The 19,164-nt window shown below is 43.2% G+C and overlaps 1 protein-coding gene across 1 annotated transcript; it reads right to left on the bottom strand.

Moving 5' to 3' along the window:
• Positions 1–6,702: 6,702 nt before the first annotated feature.
• On the bottom strand, positions 6,703–16,999 carry STOX1 (storkhead box 1). Its single transcript, XM_008073088.2, has 3 exons — positions 16,849–16,999; positions 12,141–14,499; positions 6,703–6,902 (listed from the first exon to the last, which is right to left on the bottom strand). The coding sequence occupies exons 1-3, from the start codon at positions 16,979–16,981 to the stop codon at positions 6,755–6,757; spliced, it is 2,640 nt and encodes an 879-aa protein (XP_008071279.2). The 5' UTR covers positions 16,982–16,999; the 3' UTR covers positions 6,703–6,754.
• Positions 17,000–19,164: the final 2,165 nt, after the last annotated feature.

Genomic DNA, 19,164 nt, shown 5'->3' with positions numbered 1-19,164 from the left:
ACCTGCTGGGCTCCGGCGATCCTTCCGCCTCAGCCTTCTGAGGAGCCGGAATTACAGGCACACGCTACCACGCCCGGCTGATTTTTTGATTTATTGTAGAGATGCGGTCTCACCGCCCAGGCGGGTCTCGAACCCTCGGGCTCAGGCAACCCACTCACCTCAGCCTCCCAAAGGCACAGGATTACAGGCTGAGCCACCAATCAAGTGGTGGAGAGAGGGTTTCAGAGTCTAATCAGTTACCCCAGAAGAGGGCACCATTACCCAAGAAATGTTTGGAAGCTGCTTCTGCTAAAGCAAAAATGGTCCTAGGTTATCAAAGGGAAAAGAACCATGAGTTACCAACAAAGTACTCTTAAGTTTGACTTTGATGCCTCCGATCTTGTTCCAAGTCTCTCAGGTCTCTCTTCCCCATCCTGATAAGCAATAGCCTGTCTTCCTCATTTTCCAAAAGCCTTGGTTCTCAAAATGCAGTGGTTCCCAATTTTTTTACATCTACAGGTTCTTTCCATTATTTTTCCCCTCATAGATTTGACATTTGGTAACATTTTGTCTGATAAATTGCATTTAGTGATAACTGATTCATAGCCCTTCCATGAATAAGATACAAATGCAGTTTAACATGATCACACCAGCATGGGATACTGTTGCATTTCTGAGCTGGTGTAATTTTATTCATTTGGCAAGGAAACTTGTTTTAATTAGCAAGGAGTTAGGCAAAGGAAATGTACAATTTCTGTTAGGATTTTTGAAATACTGAAAATAGCAGCCGGGCTCAGTGGCTCAGCCTGTAATCCCACGCCTTTGGGAGGCTGAGGTGAGTGGAATGCCTGAGTCCATGGGTTCGAGACCCGCCTGGGAAAGTTGGCGAGCTCTCATCTCTACAATAAATCAAAAAATCAGCCGGGTGTGGTAGCGCACGCCTGTAATTCCGGCTACTTGGAAGGCTGAGGCGGAAGGATCGTCGGAGCCCAGCAGGTCGAGGCTGCGGTGGCCGGGAGTGGCTACTGCACTCCAGTCTGGGTGAGAGTGAGACTCCAACTCAAAAAAAAAAGAAAATAACCTGCAAAAAATTCAGCTAGTCCCTGAGGATTCCTAGGAGTCTGGAATCCCATATGAGAGAGGATAAACAGTATCTCACATTGTATGAATGTCTACAACGAGCCCACACTTTGCACATTTTATTTCTATTTATAAAATAAGGTATTGGCCAGGCTGGGTGGTTCAGCCTGTAATCCCAGCACTTTGGGAGGCCAAGGCAAGTGAATTGCCTGAGCCCACAGGTTTGAGACAAGCAACTTGGTGAGACCTCGTCTCTACAATAAATCAAAAATTAGCCAGGCATGTTAAGCCACATCGGTAAGATGTTTCCCTTTGAGAACTTTTTTTATTAGGGAAACAAAAAGTTGCTCAGGGCAAGATTGGGTAAATAGGGAGGGTGGGGCAGCTGGGTCATTGCCATTGGGATCAAAAACTGCTAAATACTCAGTGTGGTGTCAGCAGGTGCACTCCTAAATCATCCATCATGAAATGGACAAACACATTGAAAGAATCTCCAGAAAAAAATCGTACCAAAGCCAAACACAGTTAGCTAGTACACTGATGCTGATGGATATCTAGCAGGGAAAAATAGTTCCAGCTACTTGGAAGGCTGAGGCGGAAGGATCGCTGGACCCCACTCACGCTGTGGTGGCCATGAGAGTGCCACGGCACTCCAGCCTGGGCAACGGAGTAAGATGCCAACTCAAAATAATAATAATAATAACATATTGACTGAAAATTTGTTAGCTAAAGGCATAATACCTTCCCCAAGCATACCTTGATTTTGATGGACGATACAAGGAGGGACCCCAAAAACACGGGAATTTATGTATTAAAAATTGTATTTATTCTTACATATTTAAACTTTAGCCACTTTTGAAGTACTCTCTGTTTGATGCAATACACCTAATGAGACACTTTTTCCACTGCTCAAAACAGTTTTTTAACTTGTTGATTTTGATTCAAAAATGTGCTTCTGCCATTTTTGTTTCACCTCTTTCACATTGGCAAGATGTTTCCCTTTGAGAACTTTTTTCATCAGGGAAACAAAAAGTTGCTCAGGGCACGATTGGGTAAATAGGGAGGGTGGGGCAGCTGGGTCATTGCCATTTGGGGTCAAAAACTGCTGAATACTCAGTGTGGTGTCAGCGGGTGCACTCATAAATCATCCATCATGAAATGGACAAACACATTGAAAGAATCTCCAGAAAAAAATTGTACTGAAGCCAAACACAGCCTCTCACAACAATGCTAGCTGGTACACTGATGCTGATGGATACCTAGTAGGGATAGCTAAACTGCAAGGGGCCCACCCTCATAAAGATAATTCCTGTTTTTTGGGGGGGGTCCCCTCATGTTTCCTAATCTTTACTTGAAGGACTAAATCTGTAATGGAAGACAAAAACAGGAGACCTCTATATTGAGTGGGCCATGTATTTACCTACCAGACAAGCTTTGTGATATATAAATATATTAAAACACACATATGTTTATAATAAAATTAGGTACCTCCTACATTGGGCACTTTGATAGACCCTTCCCAAATTTCATAACAATCCATATATCATTCTGTCTCCTTTTTACAGATGAGAAAACTGACTCAGAGAAGTTTGGTGACTTGCTCTGTCACACAGCCACCAAGGATTGCAACTGAGATTCAACCTTGGGTCTGACTCCTAAGCTCAGATCATCGAGCTGTCTCAAGAGCAATTTTCTCATTAGAGAACAGACTGCAATAGGAAAGAGAAATCAAGAACTAGACTTTCCATGATTATTATAAGGAAAAAATGCAGGTCACCTGTTTTAGAAAATAATATCCCTGGCAGGGCTCAGTGGCTCAGCCTGTAATCCCAGCACTTTGAGAGGTCGAGGCGAGTGGATTGCCTGAGCCTGCAGGTTTGAGACCAGCCTAGGCAAATTGGTGACACCTCGTCTCTACAATAAATAAATAAATAATTAGCTGGCGTGGTAGTGTGAGCCTGTAATTCTGGCTACTTGGAAGGCTGAGGTGGAAGGATCGTTGAAGCCCAGCAGGTCAATGCTGGGGTAGCTGTGAGCATGCCACTGCACTCCAGCCTGGGCGACAGAGTGAGACTCCAGCTCAAAAAGAAAGAAAGAAAGAAAGAAAATAATATCCCAAACAACAATTTAATAGCTCATATTTCCATCTTTAATATGTGTCATATGATGAGTTTTGTCAGAGAGAAGTTTGTTATTTTCTTTATGTGCTTGCCTCATTTATTACATCTAATTAGTGCCATCATGAATCCAGTGGCAAAATTAGGTGGATGCCATTGGTACTCAGATGGGCCTAGAGCCACAAAAGACTTCGGATTTCTTACTCTGCTAACAAACTTGTCCAGTAATCAATGAAACATGGTTGTTGATGCTCTTTTTTCCAAGGGCTGGCAGGGATAGGCGAAGAAGTAGAGAACTGGAAGCAACTCAGGAACCTTGCATCAGTTCCTGATCCTCACTAAGTCTTAGAAGCATAAAATGTTAGAGTCGAAAAGATTCTTCAAAATCACATAGTTCAGCCAACCTGTTAAGCTAACTGTTGGAAATCCCTTTGCAACATACCAATGGAGATCCTCAAGACTCTTGAATGCCCTAATGAGATAATCATTATTTAACAAAGCTGCCTGCTTCATCTTCAGATAGCTTTGTCTAATAGGAAGTTCTTCACACTGAGTTGAAATCTTAGCCAGGCTCGGTGGCTCAGCCTGTAATCCCAGTACTTTGGGAGGATGAGACAAGTAGATTACCTGAGCCTGTGGGTCTGAGACCAGCCTGGGCAACTTGGTGAGACCTTGTCTCTACAATAAATCAAAACTTAGACGGGTGTGGTAGCATGTGCCTGTAGTTCCGGCTACTTGGAAGGCTGAGACAGAAGGATTGCCAGAGCCCAGCAGGCTGAGGCTGCAGTGGCCGAGAGGCGTGCCACTGCCCTCCAGCCTCGGGTGACAGAGTGAGACTCCAACTCAAAAAATAAATAAATAAATAAAAGAAATCTCTCTCCTCGTTTCCACGCACTGGAGTTGATAACTTCCCCTACAAGTTTTGTTGTTGTTGTTGTTTACTTATTTATTTATTTTGAGTTGGAGTCTCGCTCTGTCGCCCAGACTGGAGTGCAGTGGCCGCTCCCGGCCACCGGAGCCTCGACCTGCTGGGCTCCGGCGATCCTTCTGCCTCAGCCTTCCGAGTAGCCGAATTACAGGCGCGTGCTACCACGCCCGGCTGGTTTTTTTGATTTATTGTCGAGATGAGGTCTCGCTGCCCAGGCGGGTCTCGAACCCGCGGGCTCAGGCAGTCCACTCACCTCAGCCTCCCAAAGGCACGGGATTACAGGCTGAGCCACTGAGCCCGGCTGAATTGACTTTTTACTCCCTCGGTGCCTAAATGCAGTTCTCCACAGCGCTGGGTTTCATGTTTCACTTTGATCTTTATTGTTGTCAGTACAGTGAGAGTAGGAAAGGGTCAATCCAGTTATTCACCCATCCTTGAGATCTAAGTCTTTCACAATCTTTAGAAATCTCTTAGGAGCCAGGCTCCATGGCTTAAACCTGTAATCCCAGCACTTTGGGAGGCAGAGGTGAGAGGATCGCCTGAGCCCAGGGGTTCGAGACCAGCCTGGGAAACTTGGCGAAATCTTCTCTCTACAATAAACCAAAAAATTCACTGGGTGGGGTAGCATGCGCCTGTAGTTCTAGCTGCTTGGCTAAGGCAGAAGGATCATCTGAACCCAGCAGGTTGAGGCTGCAGTAGCCATGAGCATGCCATTACACTCCAGCCTGGGCAACAGTGAGACTACAACTAAACTAAAAAAAAAAAAAAAGAAAAGAAATCTCTTAGAAAAAAATATCGCCTTGGCCATAAATCAGCAGCAGCATTCCAATATGCTGAGACCAGTTCTGATTGCTCCATTCCCCAAAACTGACAGAACCGACTGTTCCACTACTTGGCCTGGAAAGACTTGCCAGAAAAGTTTCTGGCAAAGCCATCTAGGTCTTATCATGAGTGGAAATGGATCAAAATGCAGATGAATTCCTAAACGTCTATCAGTCATCCTCCATCTGTTCTCTAAATCAGAACCTCCCTCCTGCTCACAAGCCTTCTGGGAACACTTCTGCTTCCTTTCTACCTCCACTTTCCATCTCCATCCTCTGACTTCTCACTGCCAAGCTACAGAGACAGCTTGATGTGTAGGGAGGAGCCAGAGAAATAGTAGAGCTAGGTGTCTACTGCCACAGGAATTTTGGACATTGTCAGTCAGTCACACTTGGAGCCATTTGTCCATGTTCAAGTCGGTCGAAGAGGAGATCTGGGCAACAATAACTGGATGAAAGGAATTCTTGCTGCAAAGTAGCCGACACGTTTATGTAAATTCTTTCTGATAATGGTAAGATTTATTTTGCAAGGTATCAATGGAACCCTAAAACACACACTCTTTCTAAATTTTGTGTTAAAATGTTGTGAGATTCACTTAACACAAGAACTCATTAGTAATGTAACTAAAAAAAAACATTCACCACTGGGTAGTAAATTAGCATCCTATATATTTGAGAAATGAATGAATGTCTAAGAATACAAGTTAATTACATTTAATTGGAAAGGAAGTTAATGATTCAATTTTTAAATTGCAAACAATATATATATTCCCAACAAATTCACAGTAAAATAGCTTTAAAAAGCTTTAAAATATAAAAAAAAAATTTTTTTAGAGGAAAAAGTCAGTAACTAGAAAAAATGAGTAACAAAGTTAATAGAGGGGTCCCCCAAAGAAATCAGGAATTTGTTTATAAAAAATTGTGTATTTATTCTTACATGTTTAAACTTCAGTCACCTTCAAAGTACTTTCCATTTGATTCAACACCTCTTGAGATGTTTCTTCTACTGCTCAAAAGTTTTTTAATTTGTCAATTTTGATGCCTTTTAGAGCTTCTGCCATTTTTTGTTTCATCTCTTCCATATCAGCAAAATGTTTCCCTTTGAGGACTTTTTTTAATCCAGGGAAACAAAAAAAAAGTTGCTACGTGCCAGATCAGGTGAATAGAGAGGGTGGGGCACGGGGGGGTCATGCTGTTTTGGTTATACACTCAGCACAGTGTGGGCAGGTGCACTCATAAATCACCCATCATGAAATGGGCAAACGAGTTGAAAGAATCTCAGGAAAAAAAAATCACTGAAGCCAAATGCAGCTTCTCACAACACTAGCAGTACACTGATGCCAGTGGATTCCCAGAACTCTTACCAAGTGGGAAAAGCGTGTACTCCAAGGGGCTGGCCCTCCAAAAGACAATTGCTTTTTTGGTGTCTTCCTGCATATGCCCAGCTTTAAAGGATTCTTATATACTCAGTTAACTGAAAGATTCTTTAGTAATGTCATATGTTTTTACCAAAATAAAGTTTCCAGCCAGGCTCGGTGGCTCAGCCTGTAATCCCAGCACTTTGGGAGGCTGAGGCAAATGGATCGCCTGAGCCCGTGGGTTCGAGACCCACCCAGGCAACTTGGCGAGACCGTGTCTCTACAATAAATCAAAAATTAACCGGGTATGGTAGCACACGCCTGTAGTTCTGGCTACTTGGAAGGCTGAGGCGGAAGGATCACCAGAGCCCAGCAGTTTGAGGCTGTAGTGGCCGGGAGCATGCCACTGCACTGCAGTCTGGGCAACAGGGTGAGACTCCAACTCAAACAAAAAAAGTTTCCAAAAGAAAATTAAACATTTATGACTGGAGTTAGTTGTAGTAAGGAACTGGATGTGAGTGTCTGACTGTTCTTTGTGCCTTCAAAGTTTTGCAGAAAATTCTGTCTTCTTTTTAGTCCATCCAAAATAACTGAATTATTAGATGCCAGACTCTGTGTCCTAAAAATATTAAAAAATAACAATTATCGCCTTTGAAAGGGACTTGGATTTCTAATCAAGGCTTTACACTTTCATTTGTTACTTTGAAGCAGAACATTTACTAACACAAAGGTACATTTATCAAATAAGTTAATTTTTAAAACTCTAAAGTGCTCTTACATTTTAAAGGCTTCACAATAGTACCTCAATTATTTGACAGCTGCTTTCAAAGAAGTTCATATTTTCTGAACATCTGTTCTAAGATCCAGTATCAAGCATATTTTAGTCAAAAACAGTAAGTTCCCTGAAAAACTCTTCGATGAATCTGAAGTGGCCAATATCTTCCTGTGTAATTTATTACTTTCAGGAGAAATCATATGGAAGGGGAAAGACAAGTACTATATTTTTCATATTAACAATGTTCTTAGCCGGGCTCGGTGGCTCAGCCTGTAATCCTGCGCCCTTGGGAGGCTGAGGTGAGTGGATTGCCTGAGCCCGCGGGTTCGAGACTCACCTGGGCAGCGAGACCTCATCTCTACAATAAATCAAAAAATCAGCCAGGCGTGGTAGTGCATGCCTGTAATTCTGGCTACTTGGAAGGCTGAAGCCAAAGGATCGCCGGAGCCCAGCAGGTCGAGGCTGCGGTGGCCGGGAGGGGACACTGCACTCCAGTCTGGGTGACAGAGTGAGACTCCAACTCAAAAAAAACCAAACAAAAAACAATGTTCTTTTCCTGGAAGCTGAAGTTATGGCAGTCCCTTTCTAACACATCTGCCATGCTTCAGCTGACTCACTATACCATCTGGTTATTTTTGCTTTTGACATTCTCTTTTCCCCACCTAGGTTCGTTCCATCGATTGTGCATTATATTAAGATATATCTCAGAAATATGTCCTCCAATAAGTCTTCCCCCCTACAGACCATCATTCTTAATTCCATATCTCTTTAACTGTTCTGAGTTTCAGCTTTGTTCTTTTTCTTTCTTTCTTTTTTATATTTAATTTTAAATATGTGGGGTATGATTCAGAATTAGGTGTACAAGTGGACATCGTACAGGTAAAGTTTGGGCCTCCCGCTTGTTTCCACTTTGCCTGATTTGAGATCAGATACCCCTGGGCACAGTGGCTCACGTCTATAATTCCAGCACTTTGGAGGGCCGAGATGAGAGGACTGCCTGAGCTCACAGGTTCAGGCAACTTGGTGAGACCTCATCTCTACAACAAATCAAGAAAAATTAGGTGGACTTGATGGCACATGCCTGTGGTTCCAGCTACTTGGAAGGCTGAGGCAAAAGGATCACCTGAGCCCAGCAGGCCAAGGCTGTGGTGGCAGTGAGCAACGTGCCATTGCACTCCAGCCTGGGCTACAGAGTGTGACCCTGACGCAAAAAATAAAAAAGATCAGGTACCCTTATTGATGTTGTGTCCCTCAGTTTAAGTTTAAACTTAAGTTGTTCTTAAGTTTAACTTGTCTATGCTAATTGTTTGTTGGTCTCCTCAACTAAACTAAATTGTAAGTTTCCCATAGGTAACAATTGTTCATCTCTGTACCCCTAACTTTTACAACCATTATGGCACACTGTTGATGTTCAAATGCTAATTTCCCTACCATTGCCTCTAAATGTCTTTAGTGATTATAGTTATAAGCCTTTCAAGAAAAGTTTATTGTAGGTGATTAAGAAATTAAATTTCTCAAAATTTTGCAAATTAAAATTCTCAATTGTATGTCAAAGAGTAATTCCCCTAATCTGTTTTTTTGTTTTGTTTTTGCTGAGAAAAGAAACAGAATCAAAAGAAGGAAAGAAAGAAGGAAAGAAAGAAAGAAAGAAAGAAAGAAAGAAAGAAAGAAAGAAAAAGAAAGAAAGAATCCATGACTTTTTGGTTTACACTATCATTGTTAATTTTTTTTATTTTTTAGAGACAGCCTCTCCCTCTGTCGCCAAGGCTGGAGTACAGTGGCACCATCATAGCTCACTGTAACCTCTAGCTCTTGTGTTCAAGTGATTCTCCTGCCTCAGCCTGCTGAGTAGCTGGAACTGTAGGTACACATCACCATACCCAGTCAAGTTTCTAAAATTTTTTTGTAGAGACAGGGTCTCACTATGTTCACCAGGCTGGTATCAAACTCCCGGCCTCAAGGGATCCTCCTACCTTAGCCTCCAAAAGTGGAGTAATCAGTGAGCTGCTACACCCAGGTAACTATTTACTTTTATTAAAGATATCATATTTTGATTCTCTTAAAGATTTTATATGAATCAAACTATTGATTCAAGCAGAAAAGATCTTATTCCCCCAATAAAGAAGTGATGTTATATTTTTAAAATGTAGACTTCTAGGAATTTATCCTAAGTAAATAGTTAGAAATGCTCACACACATTTGTGTGTAAAAATAATTCACTACAGATTGATTTATTACTAGCAAAAACTTGAGAATAATCTAAATGTCAAAGAAAGGGAAATAATGATTATATAAATAATGGGGTCCACATAATGGAATACTAAGCAGCCATTAAGAAGAACAAGCTAGGCCGGGCTCGGTGGCTCAGCCTGTAATCCCAGCACTTTGGGAGGCCGAGGTGAGTGGATTGCCTGAGCCTGTGGGTTCGAGACCCACCTGGGCAACTTGGCGAGACCTCATCTCTACAATAAATCAAAAATTAGCTGGGCGTGGTAGTGCATGCCTATAGTTCCAGTTACTTGGAAGGCTGAGGTGGAAGGATCGTGGGAGCCCAGCAGGTCAAGATTGCAGTGGCCGGGAGCGGCCACTGCACTCCAGTCTCGGTGACAGAGTGAGACTCCAACTCAAAAAAAAATAGTCATGATAAGTTAGGTTAAAAGAAAGCTGGGCAACCCCTTTGGGTCCCTCTACTGTGCAAGATTTTCTATCCTCTTAATAAATCCTGCTTTCAGTCGGGCTCGGTGGCTTAGCCTGTAATCCCACGCCTTTGGGAGGCTGAGGTGAGTGGATTGCCTGAGCCCACGGGTTCGAGACCCACCTGGGCAACTTGGTGAGACCTCATCTCTACGATAAATCAAAAATTAGCCGGGCGTGGTAGCGCGCGCCTGTAGTTCCAGCTCCTTGGAAGGCTGAGGCAGAAGGATCGCCAGAGCCCAGCAGGTCGAGGATGCGGTGGCCGGGAGCAGCCACTGCACTCCAGTCTGGGTGACAGAGTGAGACTTCAACTCAAAAACAAAAACAAAAACAAAACAAAACAAAATAAATCCTGCTTTCTAAAAAAAAAAAAGTCATGCCTGTGTATGACTTGTTAAAAATACTTATACACTTTGAGAGGCTGAGGCGAGAGGATTGCCGGAGCCCTGGGGTTCAAGACCAGCCTGGGCAACTTGGTGAGACCTCATCTCTACAATAAATCAAAAAATTAACCAGGCACGGTAGTACATGCCTGTAGTTTCTGCTACTTGGAAGGCTGAGGTGGAAGGATAGCCTGAGCCCAGCAGGTCGACACTGGGGTGGCCGTGAATGTGCCACTGCACTCCAGACTGGGCGACTGAGTGAGACTTATAAATGCGTTGAAGGAAAATCTGAAAGAATATATACAAAATGGTTAACAATGTTTTGATCACATTTATGGAAACAGAAGGAAAGATCAGGTAATGGAGACTTCCAGGTTTACTTTTTATAATTGTGTATTGCTTTAATTATTCAAAAGGAAGCACAGAGTACTTTTATATCAAACTAATAAAGATATACACCAAATTTATAGAAACTAGTAACTGGGGAATGTTGATGATATACTAAAAAAAGTAACATGCAGCCGGGCTCGGTGGCTCAGCCTGTAATCCTGTGCTTTGGGAGGCTGAGGTGAGTGGATTTTCTGAGGCCGCGGGTTCGAGACCCACCTGGGCAAATTGGCGAGACCTCATCTCTACAATAAATCAAAAAATTAGCCGGGCGTGGTAGCACGCCTGTAGTTCCAGCTGCTTGGAAGGCTGAGGCTGAAGGATCGACGGAGCCCAGCAGGTCGAGGCTGCGGTAGCCGGGAGCGTGCCCTTCACTCCAGTCTGGGTGACAGAGTGAGACTCCAACTCAAAAAAAAAGCAACATGCAGAATGGTAACTCAATATGAGCCCAGGCCAAGTGTGGTGGCTCACATCTGTACTCCCAGCACTTTGGGATGCCAAGGCAAGAGGGACTGCCTGAGCCCAGGGTTTCAAGACCAGCCTGGGCAACAGACCAGACCTCATCTCTGCAATGAATTTAAAAATTAGTTGGGCATGGTGGCACATTCCTGTAGTCCCAACTACTTAGAAGATGTAGGCAGAAGAATCTACTGAGTCCAGCAGGTCGAGATTTCGATTGTGCCACTGCACTCCAGCCTGGGCAAGTCAGAAAAGGAAAAAAACAAACAAACCAAAAACAATAACAAAAAAAATTAGCCCAATAAACTAATATATACACCAATAGGTACAGACTAAAGTGTGACAGAGAAATATAAAATGACTTCTAAAAAATATCTAGATGATAGGATGATTATAAGTGTCTTTTAAAATACTTTTCAAGGCCGGGCTCGGTGGCTCAGCCTGCAATCCTGCGCCTTTGGGAGGCTGAGATGAGTGGATTGCCTGAGCCCCTGGGTTCGAGACCCGCCTGGGCAACTTGATGAGACCTCATCTCTACAATAAATCAAAAAATCAGCCGGGCGTGGTAGCGCATGCCTGTAATTCCGGCTACTTGGAAGGCTGAGGCGGAAGGATCTCCGGAGCCCCGCAGGTCGAGGCTGTGATGGCCGGGAGCGGCCACTGCACTCCAGTCTGGGTGATAGAGTGAGACTCCAACTCAAAAAATAAAAAAATGAAAAGATAAAATAAAATACTTTTCAAACGTCTTAAATGTTCTGTCATGACATATTACTTTTATAATCAGAACAATGTTATTCAAACAAACTGGAGTGGAAAATAGTAGTGGAAAGCAGTCACATCCCCTTCTCAACCTGTTTAGACCCAAGAATAAAAGTGAAAACTTCCTACCTTCAGTTCAGAAAGTGTTTGGTTTATAACAATTCCTCTCAGATTTATGAGTACTGGAACAGTAAACTGGTTCACATTAAAAATGAACTCTATCCTACTATAGATGAAATTTCATTGTAACTTTATACAGTTTAATTCAGTAAAGGTTGGCAGAATTTTATCATTATAAAAGTGTATTTACGAGTCTCTCATTAGGTAACTCAATATATGCCCTTGATTTTAATAATTCCTGTGGGATGGCGGCTGATCAAACACTTTCATGTGCACTTACCGTGGAGAATCTATCCCACTATCTCCTGCCATGCTGTGATTTTCTGTTCCTTCCGAGTGACTGTGTTCATGTTGGATATCCTGAGCTGACTCCGGCATATGTGAAGTGTCGAAAAGGTCTAACTTCTGTGGGGAGCATTTTCTCATTTCCTGATTCTGAGGATTCTGATTCCAGCTAGCTGGTTTCTTTCCTGTATCACCAACAGAGTCTTGGAGGATTTCAGCTTCAGAACCAGCCTTACTTGCACTGTAGTAATCAAATATTCTTTCATCAGTAGGTGCCGAGGCCTGTCCACATTTAGCAACACTGTGTTCTTTGTAGTTAAAACCAAACCGGGTTCCTGAACCTACGCCACAGCTTTCACCAGAGAAATTAGGCTTTTGGCTTTCACTTGGGTTAGTGAGCAACACAGTGGGTTTGTAGTATTCATTTATTTTAAGCACCCGCAGCTCAAACTTATCCATTTTGCTGTTGTACTCAGCCAGAGATCTCTCGGTCACTTTTTGTTTTCCTAACTGATTTCCCTTGCTTCCATCTGTAAAGGAACATTGAATGTGGCCAGGCAGCATTTGGCATAAGTCATCATTCTCAGAAAAGTCATCCTCCTCTAGATATAATGAACTGCAGGCACCATCATCATCTTCCACTTGATTCTGATACAAGGTGGCCTGATCATCATCAGAAAGCCCTTCATTTTCCAGGCTCGCAGTCTCTGCATCCTGGACAAATGCCTCTCTCAAAAATTCTTCTGAGTCTCTGTCTTGTCTCTCAGGTTGTCTTAAAGGGTTCACACTGGCTGGGTAATCCAAAAGACCAAGATTTTGAAACTGGTGTATTGTTTTATCAACTAATCTGCAAGCAGGGGATGTTTGGTCTAACAAGGAGGCACCTGGTGATGGCAGGATAGGCGCTGTTTCTTTGGTCTCCCCTAATCTGTCAAAGTGGGAATGACTTTTCCTCAAGAACTCAGGGATTACCTCATTTTCTCCACAGTACACGTCATATCTCAACATGCCACCCATCAAGGAACAACACTTACTGTCATTTTGCAAAACACTACATTGAGGGTAATTTAAGGGCTGATCTCTGGAGTCGTCATTGGTGGTTTTGACAGCAGGGTTATGCATATAGATGAATCCTGCTTTCAGTTTCTCATCGTGTTGCTCAGCAGACGGCTGTTTGGCTTCACTGTTAAAAATTCTTGAGGAATCCAAAGACTTTGACCTTTGGAAAGGCTTTTCTCTTGATCCAGTCTGACTGGGTTTCAGATCGCTGGTCTTCTGAATGTTGTGCCCTTTGGTTATCAGACTTCCTCGGTGAGACAAACCCTGGAAAGGATTACTGATTCGCTTTTTGTAAATCAAATGGGAGCTTAGCACTGTTGAATTCTCACCAGGCAATTTCTGAATTACCGCTTCATCTGGGCTGTTAATTTTGGGGGCGTGCTGGGTAGCTGGGAGCGTGGAGTGTTTCTCCAGTCTAATACTTCCTGGTAGAAGCTCACTTCCCTGATTCCTGGCTTTGTGTCGATCCCTACGAGAACGGCCCCGCCCTCGAGACTTTGCAGACCGACCCTGTCTTTTCTTAACTCTCTCTTTTGAAGGATACTTAGGCCTGATTGTCAGCATATCAGTAGAAGTGCCCTGGCTATTATATTTTTTCTGTTCTTCGTATTTTTGCATTAAGACAGTGTGTCTGATTAAGTTGTCAACCGTCAGAATGGGGTTAATTCGTTTTATTATCTCATGTTCAACATCTCTAGGGATATTGTCCAAGTTATCTTCATCCCGGACCGGCCACTCTTCAGGTGGGAACTGAGCAGAGAAACTGCTGTGTTCTCTTTTGGGCTTCTCCTTTCTAGATATGCTGCGCCACCACAGACTAAAACCAAACTTCTTGCCTTTTTCTCTGTCTCTTGTGTATAGCAAAGGTTTGGTGCTCTCACAGGTGTGATTCTCCACAGACACTGAAACCGCCCCATTCTGTACCGAAGGTTTCGACTCCCCGAGACTTTTCTGGCCTTTTCCAGTCACTTCTGCCGCAGTTTGTGGTTCCTGAACATCCTGCGTGCACACATCAGGGAAACACCGGCAAGACTGACAATGGGAAACAGGGACCGTGTTCTCCTGGGATGCCTCTGCGCGGTTCTCCATGCTCACCAGATATGTCGTGGAAGTTGGCACTGGACCGTGTTCATCTGACAGGAGGACCCTCTTGTTTTCCTGGGTGGTTGTGTTTGTAATGAAGTAAGTCTGAGGAGTAACTATGAAGTATCCTTCTCCAGTGTGATAAATCTTCCTTTCTTTAATCAGAGTTCCCAGAGTGGTATAGAGAATATCTTGAGATGGAATCGCAATGCCTGAAACAAACAAGCAATTTACACGGATAGATTTTGAATAAGAAACATGAATAAGGCGTGAAATCAGTAAACTAAGTAATGACCACATGTTTACTTGATAAACCGAGCTGATTGTAATACAATTAATAAGTAATTAAAATGCCCAAGAAACATAAATAATATTCATAATTTAAATAATAGAAATATAATTTCACCCACACAGAGACATATGGCTATGTGAATGAGTAAATAGGAAAAAAATCTGAATTCACTCAAATACAAACCTATTATACATTTAAACTTTGACTAGGGAAAGTATGCTTTTATTTTTCTCATTTTGTTAGAGATGAGGTCTCCCTGTGTTACTCGGGCTAACCTTGAACCCCTTGTCTCATGCAGTTTTCCAGCCTTAGCCTCCCGAGTAGCTGGGACTAGAGGTGTGCACCACCACACCTGGCTGAGGAAAGCTTTTTTTTTTTTTTTTTTTTTTTGAGTTGGAGTCTCACTCTGTCACCAAGGCTGGAGTGCATCGGCGCACTCCAAGTCATTGCAGCCTCAACCTGCTGGGCTCAGATGATCCTTCTATCTCAGCCTTCCAAGTAGCGGGAACGACAGGCACATGCCACCACACCCGGCTAATTTTTTTTATTTATCGTAGAGGCACCATGTTGCCCAGGCTGGTCTTGAATCCATGGGCTCAGGCAATCCTCTTGCCGCAATCTCCCAAAGTGCTGGATTACAGGTGTGAGCCACCATGCCCAGCCAGAAAGCATTCTTGATGAACAAACATGGGATTTTTAAAAAACCAGTCAGTCTCATGGTTTAAGTGTTCATAAGAATCTAAAGAGAAAATGAAATCCAGTCTGTGCTTGGATGAGGGCAAACTAGCTAACATCTGGATACAGTCATTTTTCAAAGCAAAAAGTAACAAAATAATTTTAAAATAAATTCCCTTTTCCAAACAGCAGGATTCAAAATTATATTATGAGAACAATGTTAAGAAAAATACTGGAAAAAAATATATCAATATGTTAACACTGGTTTCCTTTGCGATGTGGTACTATGAATGGTTACTTTTCTATATTTTCTGGATTTTTCTACAGTAAATATATTCACTATATAATGGGGGGAAAAAAATACCCTTTTACAATCAGGCATTAAGATGCCATGCGGCTATTAAAAGAATGTGATATCTGAGTTTGCTAAAGCCAGATGCCATTCCTGAGAAGGAAGAAAAAGAAATAAATGAAAGAATGAGATAGGCTGAGTGTGGTGGCTCATGCCTGTAATCCCAGCACTTTGGGAGAACAAGGCAGGAGAAATGCTTGAGCCTAGGAGTTTAAGACCAGCCTGGACAACACAGTGAGACAGCATCTCCACAAAAAATAAAAATAAAAAATATTAACTGAGTGTGGTGACATGCACCTGTAGTCCCAGCTAGTCAGGAGGCTGAAGCAGAAGGGTCACCTGAGCCCAGGAGGTTAGGGCTGCAGTAGCCATGATCGTGCCACTGCCCTCCTGCCTAGGCAACAAAGTGAGACTCCCAACTCAAAAATAAATGAATAAATAAAGAGATAGACCAATATATGTGGTATGGAAATATCTCTAAGATTTGTCTTAAAATTAAAAAGGGAAAGGTGCAAAGAAAATGTATAGAATGATACAATTTGCTATTTAAAAGGATATATGTATATTCAAATACAATTTATAAAAGTATACATAAGAAACTCTATACAAGCTGGGCTCGGTGGCTCAGCCTGTAATCCCAGTGCTTTGGGAGGCTGAGGTGAATGGATTGCCTGAGTCTGCGGGTTCGAGACCCACCTGGGCAACTTGGTGAGACCTCATCTCTACAATAAAATCAAAAATTAGCTGGGCATGGTAGCGCACGCCTGTAGTTCCAGCTACTTGGAAGGCTGAGGCGGAAGAATCGCCGGAGCCCAGCAGGTTGAGGCTGCGGTGGCTGGGAGTGGCCACTGCACTCCAGTCTGGGCGACAGAGTGAGACTCCAACTCAAAAAAAGAAAGAAAGAAAGAAAGAAACGCTATACAATAACAGTTGCCACCTCTGGGAAATAGGAATGGGAAAATGGGACATTTCACACTCCTTTCTACAAAGTTTTATTTATTTATTGTTACAAGCATTTATTTTTGAAAAAGTTCATCTGGAGAATAAAATAAATACCCTCATCAAATTTGTTGGTGCAGGGCTTTTTTTCTGGCAGTGTTCTGATATAAGGTTCTATAGAGGTTCTACAGAGGAAAGAAAAAAGATATCACCCAGTTTACTTATGTGTTTAAGATTATTTATAAATAGAAACCAAACACATGCAATGAACTGCAAAGAGAAAAAAACTTATTATTACTCTACCTGGGTAATGTTTCATCAAGTGCTCCAAAAGTGATTCCTGTGTTACTACAATCTGAGCTGCATTCATATCAGATATAGCACAGCAAAGAACTTCAGCCAAAGGTACAAACTGAGATTGAGCTATTGGGTTCATCTGTACTGGAAAGACATCACCTACATTGGAGATTTAAAACAAAGGGAAGAGGTGATAAATTTGATATAGCATAGATCATGTTTGGAATTAGTGAACCAAGAATAGTTATAAAGACTGAATAGCAGGGTTTCTCAACTTGGACACTTTTGACATTTGGGGCCAGATACATATACAGGGGACCAATAGTCCTAGTATGTCTGGGTCTGAGGTATTTCCTGGGACACAGGACTTTCAGTGCTGTAAAACCTATAACAAGGAAAGTGACAGGCGAACTTGGATGGATAGTCACTCTAGCCAAATAATTTTGTTGTGGGGTCGGATGTTCTGTGCATTGTTGGATGTTTAATAGCATCCTGGCCTCTACCCACTAATGCCAGTCGCGTTTTCCATAACTGCAGCAACCAAAAGTGTCTCCAGATATTGCCAAATGTCCCTGGGAAGCAAAATCAGTTGGAAACCACTGTTCCAGACCATTTGTATGAGAAATCTGACTGTGAAAGAAAAGAAATAGCCTGGGTGCAGAGGTTCATGCCTATAATCCCAGCACTTTGGGAGGCCAAGGTGAGAAGATTGCCTGAGTCCAGGGGTTCAAGACCCACCTGGCAACTTGGTGAGACCTCATCTCTACAATAAATCAAAAAAATTAGCCGGGTGCAGTGCGCGCGCCTCTAGTTCCAGCTACTTGGAAGGCTGAGGCAGAAGGATCACCGGAGCCCAGCGGGTCGAGGCTGCAGTGGCTGGGAGCAGCCACTGCACTCCAGTCTGGTGACAGAGTGAGACTCCAACTCAAAAAAAAAAAGAAAGAAAGAAAGACTGTGCTTTTGCTTTTGACAAAAGGCCTAATGCAGCCGGACTCGGTGGCTCAGCCTGTAATCCTGCGCCTTTGGGAGGCTGAGGTGAGTGAATTGCCTGAGCCCACAGGTTCGAGACCCGCCTGGGCAGCAAGACCTCATCTCTACAATAAAACAAAAAATCAGCCGGGTGTGGTAACCCATGCCTGTAGTTCCGGCTTCTCGGAAGGCTGACGCGGAAGGATTGCCAGAGCCCAGCAGGTCGAGGCTGTGGTGGCCGGGAGCGGCCACTGCACTCCAGTCTGGGCGACAGAGTGAAACTCCAACTCAAAAAAAAAAAGGCCTAATGCATTTTCATAATAATTGATAAAGCGCAAGAGGGTGGAGCCCAGGTAACTGCTGCAGAGAGATTGCCATCTCTCCACCTTTGATAGGTGAGGAGTGGTCTTTTTTCAGAACATACATTTTGCCTTTGTAGGAGACTCACAAGACTTCTGAGTACACAAATTCATGAGCTAAAAGGTGGTCTTATTATCATTTCTATGACTTTTGATTCTTGGTCCGGGAACCATCTTAATGAAGTTTTCCTTTAGTGAGCTGAGGGGATGGGGTAGACTGGGAGTCCACACTGAATTCACATTCCAGCCTGCAGTTGGTTAGGCCTGCCAAGATGTCTGGATGCTTTCTTATTAAAAACTAAAAACTGTCTATAAGAGAGTATCTATGCCTAACCTGTAGGAGCTACCCTGCTGCAGAGATGATGAAAATGATTCTCGGAGAGAAGGTCAATAAAACAGCAAGATCCCAGAGAGGGGGAAAGGGAAAGTACCAAAGGTACAGGTGGAGGGACTAGCTTATTATTATTATTATTCTTTATTCTTTATTTTTTGAGTTGGAGTCTCACTCTGTTGCCCAGACTGGAGTGCAGTGGCCGCTCCTGGCCACTGCAGTCTCGACCCTGCCGGGCTCCAAGTGATCCTTCCATCTCAGTCTTCCAAGTAGCCAGAACTACAGGCGTGTGCTACGACACCCGGCTAATTTTTTATTTATTGTAGAGATGAGGTCTCGCCAAGTTGCCTGGGTGGGTCTCAAACCCACAGGCTCAGGCAATCCACTCGCCTCGGCCTCCCAAAGTGCTGGGATTACAGGCTGAGCCACCAAGCCTGGCCAGGGACTAGTTTAAAAATGAGAAAAATGTGGCCAGGTGTGGTGGCTCACACCTGTAATCCCAGCACATTAGGAGACAGGTGAGAGAATCACCTGAACCCAGGAGTTCAAGACTAGCCTGGGCAACATGGCAAGACCTCATCTCTATAATAAATAAATAAGCCAGGCTCGGTGGCTCAGCCTGTAATCCCGCACTTTTGGGAGGTTGAGGTGAGTGGATTGCCT

Source organism: Carlito syrichta, unplaced genomic scaffold (genome assembly GCF_000164805.1).
Source record: "Carlito syrichta isolate Samal-C Ts95f unplaced genomic scaffold, Tarsius_syrichta-2.0.1 Scaffold315646, whole genome shotgun sequence".
Classification (NCBI taxonomy): domain Eukaryota; kingdom Metazoa; phylum Chordata; class Mammalia; order Primates; family Tarsiidae; genus Carlito; species Carlito syrichta.
The sequence above is the reverse complement of the archived record's forward strand: the minus strand, read 5'-3'. Positions and strand labels throughout refer to the sequence as shown.